Here is a 17,490-nt window from a genome sequence, read left to right as displayed (position 1 = left end):
TCCACACACTCCTCTATGTGTGAGAGCCTGATAAAGAAGGACTTTATGTGTTGGAGAGTAAAGCAGCAATAAATAAAGTGTCTGCGTTCTGTGTGTGTATATGTAGTGTGTGTGTGTGTGTGTGTGTGTATGAAGTTTGTGTGCTAGCCATTGTTGCTTCTCAGACGGCGACGGACACACAGCTGGCTGCGCTCTGATGTGGAACACATGCGTTTTGCATTTAATCTGATTGCAGAGTGTGTGTTAGTGTGACTATGAATCAAAGGGAGAGGCTTAGACTGGGACATAAAAGGTGACCCCCGCACTGTGAAACACAACCTGACAGGACAACTGGGAGCCTATATTACCACAAAGTCACCACACTCTGTGTGTGTGTGTGTGTGTGTGTGTGTGTGTGTGTGTGTGTGCTCCTGTTCACCACAGGGCAGCCTTATCTGAACAGTAGTCTCATACAAACAACTTTCTCAGGCAACAACATCTCTGAGAGTGGAGCAGCTCATAACAGGACTTTAGAGCGGCTTCAAGCAGAGTGGGAAAGTAGGAGCGCAGGACTTCTCATCAGCCAGAGTCACATTGGCAACGGCTCCCCCGCACACACACACACATACACGTTCACCAGCGGACAGAGGATGAGAAGAAGGTGGTGAGTATGTGTGGGATTATCTTGTAAAGGCTGCCCTCCAGTGGACCAATGAGGAACGGAGTGTGTTATGGTAAAAAACATTTAAAAAAAAAAACTGAAAGAAGAAACTTAACAACACATGGCCCAAAAATAGCAAGAAATGAGCAAAAAATTACAAGAAAATTACCTGAAAATGAGCACAAAAAGAAAAGTAAAAACAAAACAACAACAACAACAACAACAAAACAACAAGAAAATATAGTTCTATAGATTTAGTTTTCTGGATATTTCCCCTACTTTTTGATCATTCTCTAATAATTCTCCCCAACTTTTTAAATACTAATTTTCAGGTCATTTTCTTTGTTACCTTTACTAATTTCTAATTACTAATTGCAATTTGTGCAAAACATATCTGCCAACTTGGCCATTGCCTTTTTCTATGTTTTTGAGGGGAAAAACAAACCAATTTGCTCGGGTTTAATAATGATAATAATAATAATAACTATATTTTTTATAGTAAGCTTTTTGAGACAGCATTACAAATTGCTTTACAAGGAATTGAAATAAAAGTCATAAAAACAACAGATTTGAAACATATCTGGTGTGCAAAAAACAAGAAAACAAAAGACAGGTCAAAGGAAATTACAATTATTGTTTTATGGAGTGACTTAAAAGAGATCATTGACTCGGCTGACCTGATTTCATCATTGCAGTTCACTTTTCTTATTCTGGAGTGTGTAAATCAATCTTCATTGTGTAAAATATTAATTTGTGGTTCATTTCAACTGATACTGAGATTAAAAAACGGAATTTAAATGTCACAATACTCAAAAACCAGTGGTATAAGAAATACAGTCAAGCATTACTGCATAACTAGTAATACTACCAGGAGTAAGGCTTAAGTGAAAGGTTAAATATTTGATGTTGTCGTTGTTTTTTGTCTTTATCTTAATTTTTTTATCAGGCTTACACATGTTTTAGGACATTTTAGAAATCCATGCGTATGAGTGGATAGAGGAGAGTGTATAGACCATGATAAGGTTCATATGCTCAACGTTAGATCGGACACAGAGGAGGGAGTAAGATAATTTTCATAGATATAATGTCATCATTTATTAACATAATTTATAATTTTCTAGATTTTTTGATAATATCATATAATTATATATTTTTTTGTCACTTCACTTCTTTTTTCCTTTTTGCAATATACAGGACAGTTATTGTCAAGTTGCTCCTTGCCTTTTTATTCATGTCTTCAAATAAATCAAATCAATTTACTCAGGTGACAGAAGAAACATGATGTCAATCAGGGCGTTAAAGGGAACGTTATTACAACCTCACACCAATGTTTCAGTTGTCAGAAACTGTTGACGCTGCCCTCTGCTACCATCTAGTGGATATATCTATGTTAACATGAAGGACACATGGAGGTATGAGGGCAGTGATGGTAAATTCTTTCCAGCTATGCACAGTGCCATGAGGAGCAAATATTCGATCAACCCATTCAAACTAATATCAAGTGTAAGAGGTTACACATTGGATTGTGAGGAAGAGCCTTAATCAAGGACACTGCAGTCCTTATCCCTCCACATGTGAACAGTCTGCCAGAGCCCCACAAGACCCACAGCCATCACGTTCCACAGCAGCCTCATCCAGCCAAGTCTCGTCCAGCCAAGCTGGGTTCTGTGGGAACAAGAGGTCCAGAGTATTCACTGCAGGGGTTTTCTGTGTTGCAGGGTTTTCTTGAGAGGCAACAGATTTCCAGGACTGCATTCAGGTGAGTAGGAATGGGGCTCGGAATTCTTTGCAGGAGGAGGGGGAAATCCAGGTAAGTGTTTTTTCCAGGTAAGTTTTTGCAGGTTTACAGGTAGACAAAGGATTGTGGAGCCAAGAACAACGAGGAGCTGGACAGAGCCTAAAGGCAAACAAGCAAGGTCAGGCTGGAGGTGAGCTGGAGACAGGATTCCAGGGAACTGCATACGGAGAATGTGGGTTAGAATTATGTGTTGTATTGTTGTATTAGCCAATTAAATTGTACACACATTTAAAAAAAACAAAACAAAAATAAACAACCATGTCACCTCCCGGGCTCTGTAGTGTTACAAAGAAAACAAAAAAACGCAAAGACTGACATGCAGAGTTTGAATCGTGACTTGACGCTGTGTGGTATCTGAATGTGAGGGCGAAAATTGCTGTTTAAAGAAATTACTGTCAGCGCATGAAAGCACTATTTTTTTTAATGTCCTGAGAGACCTTCCTTTCTGAGATGGAAAAAACAGTTTGCCTTCATTTCAGGGTAACAAACTCAAGGTTTACACTAAACCTGTTCTCTGAAACAAGCCCCTGGATGACTGAGAATCCTCACCAGCTTAACTATTGGATGGACAGTCAGTTTGTTTTCCCTGCCTTTATCAGGCAAAAAGCATGACCAGATACCTGCAAACTAACAACATAAAGTGGTGGAAATTCATAGTTATGTCATTATTAATTACATATTTTCACATTTACCACACACACTACTCTATATTTTATTTCCTGTCTTAACTCATGTAAGACTCATCTCAGTTAATGACACATTTTAGGTCACTGTAACAGGTTTTGTTACTGTGGCTTCATCCTGGAATAAGGACATCTAAAGTTCTGTTTATTGTTTGTCTGCTACCATGATCAGAGGATTTTAGGGAATGGTTAAAAATCAGGGAGAGTGGAATCCAATGTCTGTTTTAATCGGTGTGTGAAAAAGGACAGGCTCTTTTGAGAGGGTATATAAATATCTGTCGTGCTTCAGTCGGTCTGCACACTGACTCAGATCTTTGTTACTTCAATAAAGACTTTATTTTTGTGAGAAGCATGCCTCAGAGAAGCTTGATTTTTAAGTTAAAGAGCATACAGGAGTGCTCAAACTAAGATGGTGAACAAACATCAGCACATTATCATTGTCACGCATGTTTGTGCTCAGCTCAGAGCAGTGCTTTGTGTGTCTGATGATGACTTGCAAAAAGCAAAATCACACTGCTTTCAGAGGGAGTATCTCTGGCTGATGAAAGAGTTCAACACTATGTGATCATTCTTCTCATCAAGGGACTTTAGGAAGTGTTTGACTTGGAGGAACAGAAACAGTATTTACCAAATCAGATTCTATAGAATCTGTGCAAGAGAAACCAACCCACACCCTGCACGCAATGACTTCCTTCTGCTTAAACTTTTTAACAAAATTCCCCAATCATTTTGTTTTCTGACCTTGCTGTTTTTTCTTCATGTAAGGATTGATGTTATTCATATCAGACAGTTGGTATGCAAGAGTCCTTTCCAGCACATGAATCCTATCAAGGCTAAGGCAACATACTACAAACATGCAAACATACTAATCGGTACTAATCAATATCAGTAAAGGAAATAATAAAGCACCAGCACTATTTCTTCGCACAAAGTTGAAAGCCATTGTGGTTTTGTGACAGACATGATGGAAAAGGGAAATTGTTTTCTGAGCAGAGGGTTTCTTTTACACCTCAACACTTGTTGGTACATTATAGTGTGTCTACCAAACAGCATCCTCAGCCCATGTAGAGCAAGCATGCTCTGTTTTATCCTCCTGTGTCTTTGGTGGCAGGTCTTAGACTCAGGCCACATTAAGACAAGAATGTCCCTACTAAAACCAAAAAAGTCAAGTCAAGTAAAGTCAATTTTATTTATAGGGCCCATTATCACAAAACATGGTTTGCCTCAGTGGGCTGTATAGTTTACGACATCCCTCTGCCCTTAGACCCTCACATCACCCAAGGAAAAACTCCCGAAAAGGAACCCCTGTAACAGAAAAAAAAAAAAAAAAAAAAAAAAAAAAGGAAGAAACCTCAGCAAGGGCGGTAGTGGATGATGAGGGATCCCTCTCCCAGGACAGACAGACAAGCAATAGATGTAGTAAATAACAAACGAAATACAATCGTGGCAAAAAGGAAAGAGAAAGAGAGAGGGGAGGAGAGGGGGAGAGAGGTTGTGGGGGGGGGGGGTCAGCAATAGTGGAAACAGATGCAAGTCATATTACAATAATGGTAGATGTGAAAATATTATTTGCAGTCTATAATGATGTTGAGGGAGATGATAACAGTCTCATGCATATGTTGATAGGGAGGTGTCCAAAGGCAAGATCACAGCATCGGCGCAACCAGGACCAGACCACGATCAGGGCAAGCGGGGGGCACAGTATCAGTGCAGCCACAGCACGAGCACAACCAAAGGCAGGGTCGCAGCATCAGCACAGCTATGACCACGGTCAGGCACAGTCAAGGTTACAGCCAGGATCCAGGAAAACTAGGAAACAAGGGAAAAAGAATGCTCCCAAGAGGCAACAGGATTAGCGTAGCGCACTTCAACAGACCCAGGCTCCGTAATTGTGAGCCCCAGGTAGTGACAGTGACAGTGACAGTCTTTCCTTTGCATATTTAAAAAAAATCTGCATTCATGGATTCTTTTTTTCTTCCTCTTTTCCTCCACTCCTTCTGCCCTTTCACCCTTCTACTCTGTTTTTTGTTCTGTATTCATCTCCCTAATATTATCCAGCTCCTTTCATCCCCTCAAGGTTCTTATTCCATCCTGCTATTTTTCTCTATTTCTAGAATGAATGAATTTGTTATTTTATTTATGTATATTTAACCACTCTATTTACTCCTTCATATTCAATGTTCCGTTCTCTCATTTGTCTCGTGTTTATTGTCAGTATGGTTGTATTTTAATTGTTTATTGACTTTAGTGCTTTATATTACTGCCCTGATCTGTTTTTACTCTTATATTTCTCTCTTATTATTCTCACTTCTTTTATCTGTCACATCATTTATCGTCCTCCAGGTCTCAGTTCATGTTGATTGGGTTCTTGTGTTGCCTGGGTCCTTATGATGGTTCTTTATAAAAGTTGGATGAATAGTGACAGATGGATTTTCTTATTATTGGTGTTGTTATATTTATGTATGTATATCTGCATGTGTGTATATGTATGTATGTATGTATTTGTGTATACACATGTACGCTTGTGTGTATGTATGTAGGTATATGTGTGTACATATGTGTATGTGTGTGTATATATATATATATATATAAATATGTGTGTGTGTGTGTGTGCGTATACATATATGTTAATGTATATGGATATATACTAATATATCCTGTTGTTGGTTTATTTGCATGTGTTGTGGGATTCCTCTGTGTATGGGTCTTTCATTCTGTCTTTGCTTTCTGTCAAAGCACTTTGTAAACCTGTGTATTTAAAGGTGTTATATAAATAAAGTTATTATTATTATTATTATTATTATTATTATTATTATTATTATTATTATTATTATATTATCATTATATTATTATTATTATTATTATTATTATTATTATTATTATTATTATTATTATTATTATTATTAATTATAGATAACATTGTGAAAATGAACCTCGTGTTTCACATAAACAACCCAAAATGCTGTAGTACGCATGCCCGTAGTTTGAGGTGTAACTTCGTAATGACACACCATAGAAGAAGACCACACATATGCATGAAGCTTTGCCAGTTTACATGCCATAAGAAGGGGTTTGGTTTCAAAAGATTACCCAGCTAGCAGGGAACACAACATTGGCTAACGTTACCTATAATAATATCACCTGAGAGGGAGAGATGTTGTGCTCCTATATCATCACAGCCGTGATGATATACGAGCACAACACACGACCTTGAGTGTGATATTGCTTTTATACGACAGTTCTACAAGTGTCTTTTATTTGTTAATAGTAACAAGCGACAACAGATTATGATTTTTTTGTTTATTTAATGATTTTTTTGGCTCGGCCAAACAGTTCCGCAACCGCTGGACATGACAGCTGTTGCCTAGCAACACATAAACATTTTCCTTGCTTACTATCATGGACATTTATCTCTGTGTTTTCTTTTAACAGACACTTTGTGAGATTCACATGAGTTAGTGTGATCAGACTGATCGTCTCTGCAGTATGTGTCCGCTCACTGCCGTGATCTTCATCACCTCGAGTCCCGTATCAGACATCGTGTGTGCGTCTGTGTCTCTCAGGCTGCGGTTGGTGTGAGACAAGTGTGTCCCTGTCTCACTGGACATCCTTGTAACATCTGTGACAGCTGGTTTACTCCCAGTTTACCAAAACTCGTCTCAGCTGACCCCTCCAGGGTTTACTCATAACTTTTAGTGACTAGACTTCTTTTATTAATGAAAATGCAATGTAATATGTTAACAAAAAAATAAATATATAAATTTTTTATGTTAACAGAGAATGTTACTTTAAGAAGAATGTTCTGGGAAGTAAAAGAACATTTGCTGCTGAAAACATTACTAAAATATTGCATTGGTTGCACTGTACCATTTTTAAGAACGTTTTTAGAACCAACAACTTCTAGCTGGGTACACTCTGGAGTCCGGTTGCAAAAGTTTGTGTTTTCAGGTCCCCAAAACGCTGTTGCCGTGTCAGCAAAAGGCCAAACCCCAACAAAAGTTTACCATTTCATATAAGAACTGGTATCACGTAAATGGCCCCTCAGTTTGTGGAGCAACAGCAACACAACTGTTGGCCCCCTGATCAAAGTAGACTAGGGCCTGAGCACTGTCAGTCCCGGTGCTCAGCAGCGACATTGTGTTTGGGATTATCACACCTGTGGTTCAGGGATTAATCCCAGCAGAGACATGGGAACCAGGGACCAAAGATCCAGTGTGGAAAGGGAGGAGGGGCATGCTGTATAGTGCATCCCAAGACTTTACCCCCATGTGTTTTGGGTGCTTTTATCATTTGTTGGCAAACAGGTTGATAAGGTGTGAAGCAGTTCCAGAGGAGACTTCATTATTTAGAGCATATTGGCTCTGAATCGAATCCACTGCCCGCTGTTCTCACACCACTAACCGCGCTGATGCAGAATTTGTATTTTATTGTGCACAGCTATTTATAGTGAAAATGTCACTGAGTGACCAGGTAAGGTCTTTAATCATTTATTATTTGCTGAGGACTGACCCCTGACCCCCTGAGTGTGACCCTATATCTGAGCTATATCAGCTTTCTCTCTCTCACTGACCATGCAGAAAATCCTCTCCTTGTTTGTTCAGCTAATTCGAATGGCATTTTTCCCAGTCTGTTCCTCCTGAGCCAGTTTGTCTAGCAGCTTTATGTCTCCAGCCTTTATAATCTCCTTTAGTATAGGATTCACTGGACCATCCTTTACCAAAAGAGAGGAGGTATTTCCATCCCACAATCCCTTGCGGTGGCAACATCTGCCACTCTTTGGGTAATCAGTTATTTTATTACATTACGCATCCACTGTCTATATGAGCCCAAACAACTTTAAAACACATTCAAGTCAACGTTTAAGCTGTTTACTGAGCTGTGAGCTGGTTCTTAAGCTGTTATATACACAAGCGTATAATCAGATGTTTGTTTTGAAGGTAGCCTATATGTATATAAAAAAAAAAGATCTGGCATTTTATATTCTAATATACATATGATATTAAGTATTTACTGTTTTGTCTAATAGAGCTTCTAGCAAAAATATTTCATATGATTGAGCTTCTGTAACTGTAGTGACAGTATACATCTCTACAAAATCATAATCTGCACATTAACCAGAACATGAGAGGAAGTTTGCTTTTAATTCAGCATGTTTGAAACGTGAAAATGATCATGTGTACAGTAGTGGGTCAAACACGTTGCATATATCTTGCATAAACTTAACAATTATTTTTATATAGTCATATTATGATTCATGGTGATAAATATGAAGGGAAAGCAGGTTGAGTGCGAGCAGCCATCTTGTGTGACATTACATAGTACTTTTGTGACTGGGAACTGATGTTACTTTAATTTTCATTCTAACCTCGGTAATGATGTTATATTTTTCACTAAGTTATCCTCGTTTAATCTATGCAACGTGCTAAAAAGGTAAAAACGCACAGGGCATAGTAATTAAGATAATGTCAACATCATCAACAACAGTAATAATAATAAGCTTAATTAGTTAAATAATTAATACTTAAATAGCATGCTTTTTAAGATCCACATCACCAAGTGCCTCAAGAGGGCAAATCATGAAGTTTTTAAAATAAAAACAGATAAATACAACAATTAAGACAAAAAAAATATTTGGTGCATAAAAACCAATACAGTGAGGATGTGCTTTCTGTAGTCCATCATGTGAACATTGTAGTTTCATCACAGCGGATCCGCGTCAATAACATCCGCCGTCGCATCATCACAGAGCCGAGGAGAAATGCAGTCGGATTCTCTAAACACCACGATCATCTTTTCCTCATTAAGTCCTAATGAATTCTCCTTCCCATCTTTCCTTGACCTTGAAGTGCTTTCTGGGAGGCTGAAGAAAAAGTGGTTTGGAAATGAAATTATTTAGACTTTTTGACTGCAGCCAATGTGTTAAACCAACATATTCTCATCTCTGATGGGTGTGGTTTTACAGGGCGTAGCAGCACACACTCAGCAAGCTCCTTGACTATCTCAGCCCATTATCTGAATGCACATTCATGAGTTCTCCACAAATAATCTGCACGCACCAAAAGTTTGGTTGGATGAAAACGAAAAGTTAGACAGAATGGCAAAGAATGGGCTAATTTCATTTCATTAACTTGCAAAATTAGAGAAACTGGACTGAATAATACATGCTACAAGTATGAAGGCATACAGGATGTGATATTCATGTTTCCTGTTGTGCCTAACTTGTATATTTGGTCTTCTTTAGGTTTAATCTTGGTTTAAACTTTTAAAGTTATAGTTTTGCTGACTTGTTTTTAAAACTGAGGAGTGGCCACAATGCCAGCCACCTTTTTTTAAAAGAATTCTAGATGTAGAAAGGATCATAAATCTTTATAGTCAGATGAGGGAGAAGGCTCTGTGGTTTGCCTCGAGGTCTAGTACCTGCATTTAGGAAAGGCTGTTCAGTCCTAACAGCAGCATGTTGAATGACAAGTACTGTCTTTGAAATTAAAATTTACTGCTACTCAGTTACAACATTCTCTTTTCATATCAATGAGTCCTTAGTCAACAAATCTTTGTCTGATTGTTGTTGGTTCTGTCAATATTCTTTAAAAGACACATACAATCGAAATTATAATAATAATGATAATAATACATTTTATTTGTAGAGCACTTTTGAAGAAACTCAAAAACACTTTACAGAATAAAATACTTATAATAAAATACATACTACATTACAATTCATATGACTTTAATTACATATTAAAGAGTTTTAAGCAAATGGGTTTATGTAATATCAGCAAATTTGACAGTAAAAAGGAGTATGCTTATGTAATGGATTAAAATGTCGCTCTCAGCAAATAAACGTTAAAGGTCATAACTGTTTGCGTCATGTTGTTCCCATGGGAATAACAACATGTTCTAATCCCAACTCAAAGGTATCCTTCTGCACCTGTTTTTCACATTCTCGGAAGCCGCTACCGTGATGTCAACACAAGCCCATGATGGGATGACGCAGCACGTGGTTATGTTTAGACAACAACAGCACATGGCAACCAACGGCAGGATGTCAACAAATACACATGCTGGCATGAATGGCTGGATTAAAGGAAGGAGGCACATGGTAAGGTGTAGAGAAAAAAAAACATTTACATGGGAAGCAGATACTGCACTCCTGCATGAAAGTCCAGGATTTGCTGGACCTAACCCTTACCCTAGGAACATTCTTGATCCTTATATTATGTTGTTACTGGCAGCCTTTCAGCAAAAAGCCGTCCAGCGGCGTATCATGCAGACACAAAAGGTGGCTTTTGGTGTCAGGATCTTAAGCCAAAGCCATTGACAAAATCTTTATGATATTTTTCCACTTCTATTTGACAGGACAGATTTCTAGCATGAAAGGGGAGAGAGAAAGGAGAAGACACACAGCAAAGGGCAAGAATCGAACCTGTTGCGGCAAGGACACAGCCCCTCAGCCAGGCAAGCTACCGGGCTCCCCAAAAGTAGCGGTATTTAAATGAGAACTGGCTAGGAATGACCATGCTAGAGGACATGGCCATTTGCCATTACTGTGGTCCTATCTGAAGCTACACCTGTGTTGTGGGTCCTGGTTGCGCCGATGCCATGAATGTGCTTGACGCAACCTTCTACTGCCATTATTATGAGCCATGCCTCCACTATCAATATATACGCATGTGTAACCTGCCTCAGCTCTAACTGCTAATGGTAAAAGACTGGGAGATACAGATATTTATTTCATTAGTGCATCAATCACCTTGTGGACCAGTAGTCAGAAGTTTAGGTCGCTACAGGAGAAAGGGTGTATTGGCAAAATGCAATGAGTGACCGAGTAAAGAACCTCACACGCATCAAAGGTAAGTTTTTAAGTGTGTTGTATTGTATTGAATAAGAAATGAAGTTGTAGGAAAAAATAAATAAAATAAAAAAAACAATTTTTAGCTTTTCAGCTCTTCAGACATGAAGTATCAACCACAGTCCTCAATAAATCAGTCTTTTTTTTTTTTTAAATAAATCACAGTCCCTGTGTAAATTCCAGTCTCTGTTTTTTTTTTGGGGTGGCTCGCCACAACTACTGAGGTCCCGTTCTACCTTTACAGACACAGGAAGAATCCCCAGTAGAAGAAGATGTCTTGCAGATCAACACAGGAATCCATACAAGGGAACGGAAAGAAAAAGACCCGGCCTATAAAGGCCAAAAACAGGGTTACAGTGTTGTTCCCATAAACAAAATATACTTTTAAATTTAAATAAATACATATAAACACACAATTTTGTGCATATACTTTGTAACACAGCTTCTTAATAATTACTTTAACCACTTTTTACTGTAAATTCAATGAACTAAATACATTTCTCAGTATTAACATGAAGCAAAACAGCTGAACATTTCTTTCCCTCTTTTATCTTTTTTTTTCCTACTGCCGCTCACTCAGAGGCTCACAGTTCATGTACACACACACACACTCCAGGCACAATACACGGCTCTCATCAGTCCAGGATCCCGGTTCTCCTCCACTTCTGTTGTGAAACACACGGTCCGCTCATCTACCCACGGCAACAAGGGAAGGCTCCACTCTCTGCTCTGACAATAAAAGTAACTTAAACTTAAAATATCTGGCCCTCTCAGACAAAAATCGGCATAGTCCGCAACAGGAAGTCAGCACACACCACTGCCTCGGAGACGATCCGGCAGAGAGAGAGAAAAAAACGGAAGCACCCAGGCACGTACGCCCTGGTGGCGTCTGATTGGTTACACTATCACGCGAACTCCTCATGTCACCCGAATCTTTTACACTTTCAGAAAGGCACATTCACCACACTTAAAATGAAATAAAATACTCTTTTAAAAACAAATAAATGAACTTGTGTGTGTTGATCTTTTTAAACTATTTATTAACATATTTATGATTTTTAACCATAAATCCTATTTATTCATTTTATGCAAGACTGTAACTTATCTGTCACAGGAAAAATATGAATTTGTTAATTTATTGGTCTAATTAATCAACTGGTGAACTGGACTGTTAATAAGGCCTGGTAACCTGGGTTACACCTGGGACTCTTATCAACACCCACAATATTATCATAGAGTGCATTTAGTAACTTTACACCTATAATTATCGTAATATGACATGCTATTGTTATCATTATTGCTGTGCCTCTCTCCCCCGCTCTTCCCCTCTCTCTTTCTCTTTCCTTTTTGTCATAATTGAATTCAATTTTTATTTACGACATCTATTGCACGTCTGTCCGTCCTGGAAGAGGGATCTCTCATCATCCTCTGCTGCTCTTCCTGAGGTTTCTTCCATTTTTTCCCCCCCTGTTACAGGAGTTCTATTTTGGAAGTTTTTCCTTAGGTGATGTGAGGGTCTAAGGGCAGAGGGATGTCGTACCCTGTAAAGGCCTCTGAGGCAAACTGTGTTTTGTGATAATGGGCTTTATAAATAAAATTGACTTGACTTGACTAAGATTAATGGGAAGCAGCAAAGTTCTTACAAAGGACCACTGTAACTGGGATGTGAGTGTGTGTTTGTATAGTCACACAGTGCATACTATTCTAAATGTATTAATTATACGATAATATACAATGAATAACAATGTGCGATGTGAAACCTGCTGCAAAACTATTTTTACCCAAGCTTGTCCCTCAGTAGCAAGACATCCAACAAAGGAGGGGAAAGCAGCACATTCATATGTTTCGTTTTAAATTCTCCTGTCTACTAATGTGTTTCTCATAAGTTGAATATAGTAAAAATTAAATGAAAATGACTCACACTTGACGTGCTATGCAACTGCTGCATAAGAATGAGATGAAGAAAGATGAAAACAAGCTACAGCAGCAGCAGCGATCAGAGCTGTAGCCCAGCCGGGGAGGCTCCTCTCTGCTTCACCTGTTGGCACAGAGACAAACTGCTTTAGCCATTTAGTAAATATTTAAACTTTCTAGTTCTCTGCTTGTTTTGTGACTCAGTATGAATCATATTGGAAACAAATAAAAAGTGCTATTATTAGCCAGGCTTTCACCATTGAGTAGTATTGAGTAGTGATATTTTTCTTAATAGAAAGCTTTATTTTTAATAGGAATGAGTCCACTAAACACGTGAGAGTGCATTGAATTCCTGAATTAATTTACTGGCTGTGGTTCAGTCCTACTGTAGTTACAGATGAAAATTAATCTCAAATTGTCGATCCTGTGTTTAAAGTTTTGCAAATCATGTGATTTTCCGCAACATGTTCTCATAACATGGTGCCGCTCTGTCTGTGACCTCCCACGTCTACTTATGACTTTCTAGGTACCCTTCTGCATCAGCTGTTTACACTGCAGGATGCCGTTACCATGATGTCAACAAATGCACATGGTGGGATGAAGCTGCACAGCCCTTCTGTTTACGCAACAGCTCATGGCAGCCAACACAACTGTCATGATGGTTGGGATTAGGCAACAAAGTCACAGATGGTTAGGTTTGGGCAAAAGAGGCTTATGGTAAAGTGTAGGGGGAAAAAAATCACATATATTCACACAGGAAGTGAACTCTGGATTCCTGCACCAAAGTCAGTTTTTTGTAGGACCCATCCACCTCCCTGCCAGACCACCCTATAAGCTTACTCATTCTCCTTCAGCGTTTCATGAGCACACGACTGGTTCCATGCGGCCGCGTTCTCAAGTGACACATGATTTTTTTTTTCATGATCTCTTTCATAGACATCAGAGTATAGTGACAGTTTCAGCAAATATGACATGAAGTAGTCTGCATAAAACATACTAAATGCATTTTTAAGGGTAAGCACAACTATCTATTCTTCTGTTTATTTACCCTTATTTAAAAGATGTGTGGCAAACAAAGTCACATTTATGGTAGGGTTGTGGATGAGGCAGGTCACAGATCGATATCGACCTGCAGGGATATCTATAGTGCTTCTGAGACTGTAGAGGTGATTTTGAGGGTCCTGCACTGCTGAAGTGTTCACATCCTTTGGATTTAAAAAGTGCTGGGAGTTATCAGAGGGGTTCTGAAGTCTCCATTCTATCAGAGGCTTAGGGAATCCTCTTTGTGCAGTGCAGACAGCAGTCATTGTTTCCTCACTCACAGCCAGACTGACATCCTGGTAAGAAACTGTGGGGAAGAGAGTGGAGTCACTGACAAAAGCATCATATCAGTTGGTACTTTTGAAAAAATTTAGGGAAATTGTATCATCTGCTTAATTGCAAGAGTTAAATGAGAAGATTGACACCACCATATAAAATTATATACATTCTTAGAAATAAAGATACTAACAAGAACCATATAGGGTTCTTTGATTGGTTCCTGTAGAATAACATGTTTTGGTTCCTTGTTGAAACTTTTTTTAAGATTCCAACCGAAACCCCTCAGAAGGATCTACCTAGAACCCAATATTAGGGTTATACCTATAATCATGTGTGAAAGGTTCTACGCAGAACCCCCTATGAAATGTTCTTTGGAGAATCCATCTACAGTGTAATGGTTCCACCCAGAATCCTCTCTGAGGGCTCTATCCAGAACCTTTCCACCTTCTGAGGGTGCTAACAAGAGCCCACCCAAGAGGTTCTACTGAGAACCAAAATATATCCCAAGGGTTTTATCTAGAACCCACCCAGGGGGGGCTCTAAAAATGGTATTTTATGACAAAACACATAGATCTCTCTCCCACTAACCATGGTTTTAGTTCTTAATTAATGGAGCTCAGTCTTGCAAAGAACTCATTAAGAACCCTTTCTTGAGAAAAAAAAAAGGTTCTTTAAAGGCAAATGGCTCTGGATAGAAGCTCAGCCCTTTGGGATGAAACCTTTTGGAACCTTTATTTCTAAGAGTGTATATACCATTTCTGTAAAGGAACGTGAAATCTCCTTCCTTACCTGCAACATGTAAAGTCATCTGGCAGATAGGTTCATATGGATCACTGCGTATACTCCTCCCATCGCGATCAACAAGTGTCGCAAAAGCCTGGAAAAACCTTTGGTCATCTTCAAGTGTTACTTTTCCAAGTTTGACTGAAATATTTCCTCTCATCATCTCCTGTGGGAAGGCTGTGACCCTGGCTCGATAAAGTTCCTTCACATGCTTTGGCATCTCCTCTGCCTGATTAAAAGAGTACAAAACATATTTTCTTTCATCTTGCCAGGAAAAGCGTAAATTCTCTAAGTTAATGGGGGTGGGGTCCATCAGGGTACATGGAAGAACTGGTGATTCGTTGACAGTGGTGTTGACATCATGAGCCATGATTGCATCAGACACTGAAATCCAAAGAAAAAAGATTCTTCTTCACGAGCTGTTGTGACATTAATGCGACCCAACACTGAACACCATGCTCTTCATTTTAGATTAATGGTTTTAATTCCAAACTCAAACATCTGACAAATGCTTTAGATAAAGATAGATTCCACTGTATTCCTGCCATGTACATGCATACACACACACAATGACAGGAAAAAATGTGCATTAAAAGTTTACACCAAAGTGCAGCAAACTTACCCAACAGGAGAGAGTATGCCACAGACACTATGAACATTCTTTGTAGGGCAAGGTCGTCAGAGGAAAACAGTTTGATTTTCTCTAAAGTACATACAATTTTAAAGCTTAATAATCTGTGTCGGACTGCTATTTCCTCTTCTGATCAACAGTATGTTGCTTCTGTTTTTGCATGCTGACTGATCATTTATATGTTTAAGAACTGGGCGTGGCCTCAACCGCTCTGTCAGTTGCGACAAATTTAGGCTTATATGTCTATTTTGCAAGTTTGGGTGGTGATCTTTGTGGACGGTAGTGGTGTAAGGCTGTGGCATCAGAATAAGGAAATCACCTGATCAATCTGTAAACTCCCTTTTTGAGGGTTGAGCTGTTCACATGTAAACATCAGTAAACATAGAGGAAAAGTGGAGCAGAGATGGGCACCAGCTGGACTAGAATTGTAAAGGTCTTGAATAATAAACTGGACGACCTCTGTGCTGCATCAGTTTCCAACAGGATATCAGATACTGTAATATGCTTTGATTCACTGAGACTTGGCTAAATCCTGGACAGTGCCATTCAGCCTGCTGACTCCTTTTCTACATGCTAATCAAATGTAACAGAGGACTCTGGTGAGAGAAGTAGAGTGTGTTTTATGGTGAAAAAGGACTGGTGTGTTGATGGGAATGCGAGGTGTTTTCCTGTTGCTGCCGTGAGGAGTGACCATGCGGTTGCCTTATTGTGATCAGGATGTGTGGACAGTTAAGTCAGTCCACAACCAGAAACCATGGTGTAGGCGAACAAACAGTAACTCTACATAAATGCGGGATTTTTGTGTGACTGGCTGGCTCTGGAGTTAAGGGAACAAGATGCTGCACTAAAGAATGTCTCAGGAGGCAGAAGTCCGTGCAGAGAAAAAGTGATTTTTTTTATGCAAAAAGAACAATTGCAACAGAGCAGAAGAACAAAAGTCCTGGGAAAAACTAACCAACCAAAAACAACCAAGGTGAGAAACAACTGAAATAACTACAGCCTCACAGCAAGCAGCCACTGACAAACACTTTCCCACAGACATCGCCCAGGTGGCTTTTTTAACCCCTCATAGCCCCACCCTAATTGGAGTCAACCACTGCATTGGGATTGGGTAAGCAAAAAAGGGAATGAACCTTAAACCTGATTCTAACAGGCTAATACAGTCATAAAAAAGCCAAATTATTTATAGGTAAGCCAGAATCAATATATCCCTCTCTCTTAGATGAATCATATGCTCCCAAATGCTCAATCAGTCACCAGTGTCTGATCACCCAGCCAGAGGAACTCAGGGTGTTTTCACACAGGCATTGTTTAGGTTAGCCCAAGCTAGTGTGAACACAGCGGTCACACTCTGGTGCGGACCTCACCTTCCCAGCACTTCTTTTTCTGGTCGGGACTCGGGATTCATGGAAACATGACGCTCCGCGAGTGGTGCAGCCTTTGGACCAGAGTAAAAACAAACATGTGTGAAAGCCAGCCATACTACCTGAAAAAATGAAACAATGTATAACTTTTGCTTCTCGTGCACATCAAGGGACAGCTCTAACATATTATGTGAAAACTCCCTGAGCCCTCCCCCTCTCTCCTCACCCCAGGCTGCCAGCAACCACAAATACAATGATGAACAAAGGGCAAAATTATCCTGACAATCAAACCAGGTCGATACAAAGAGCAAAACACAAATACAAAAACCTGTTAATGAAAAACCTATTTCCTTAGACATTTCATTGACAAAAGTTGAGATCAGATACTTAATTGCTTCACTCTAACAAGGCACAGGTGGCCTAATCAAGCCTGCTGATAGTAGGCAGGTTTCCATAACAGATTTCCACAAAAAATAATAATTTCAATATATGGATAAAACACAATTAC

At 39.2% G+C, this 17,490-nt stretch overlaps 1 protein-coding gene across 3 annotated transcripts; it reads right to left on the bottom strand.

Annotated features, from left to right (window-relative positions):
- Positions 1 to 1,242: 1,242 nt before the first annotated feature.
- Positions 1,243 to 16,958, bottom strand: LOC148188456 (CD276 antigen homolog). 3 transcript variants are annotated; one of them, XM_088082857.1, is made up of 5 exons: positions 15,610 to 16,958; positions 14,994 to 15,371; positions 13,933 to 14,232; positions 12,892 to 13,008; positions 1,243 to 2,595 (listed from the first exon to the last, which is right to left on the bottom strand). In XM_088082857.1, exons 1-4 carry the CDS (start codon positions 15,644 to 15,646, stop codon positions 12,902 to 12,904), a joined length of 822 nt encoding a protein of 273 aa, XP_087938983.1. In that variant the 5' UTR covers positions 15,647 to 16,958; the 3' UTR covers positions 1,243 to 2,595; positions 12,892 to 12,901. The 3 variants fall into 3 exon arrangements, with proteins under 3 accessions (XP_087938983.1, XP_087938982.1, XP_087938981.1); XM_088082856.1 differs by lacking the exon at positions 1,243 to 2,595 and adding an exon at positions 8,244 to 11,300; XM_088082855.1 differs by lacking the exon at positions 1,243 to 2,595 and adding an exon at positions 8,244 to 8,981 and having other exon boundaries at positions 15,610 to 16,955.
- Positions 16,959 to 17,490: the final 532 nt, after the last annotated feature.

Source organism: Plectropomus leopardus, chromosome 10, assembly GCF_026936395.1.
Source record: "Plectropomus leopardus strain MGB_pleo_1.0 chromosome 10, ASM2693639v1, whole genome shotgun sequence".
Taxonomy (NCBI): Eukaryota; Metazoa; Chordata; class Actinopteri; order Perciformes; family Serranidae; genus Plectropomus; species Plectropomus leopardus.
The sequence above is the reverse complement of the archived record's forward strand: the minus strand, read 5'-3'. Positions and strand labels throughout refer to the sequence as shown.

Coding starts and splice junctions, on each gene's coding strand:
- LOC148188456 (XM_088082857.1), bottom strand. CDS start 15,646: ATGTTCATAGTGTCTGTGGCATACTCTCTCCTGTTGG. Junction 15,372..15,609: donor GGCATACTCTCTCCTGTTGG/GTAAGTTTGCTG, acceptor TTTGGATTTCAG/TGTCTGATGCAATCATGGCT. Junction 13,009..13,932: donor CACACATCTTTTAAATAAGG/GTAAATAAACAG, acceptor CTGTGCCAACAG/GTGAAGCAGAGAGGAGCCTC.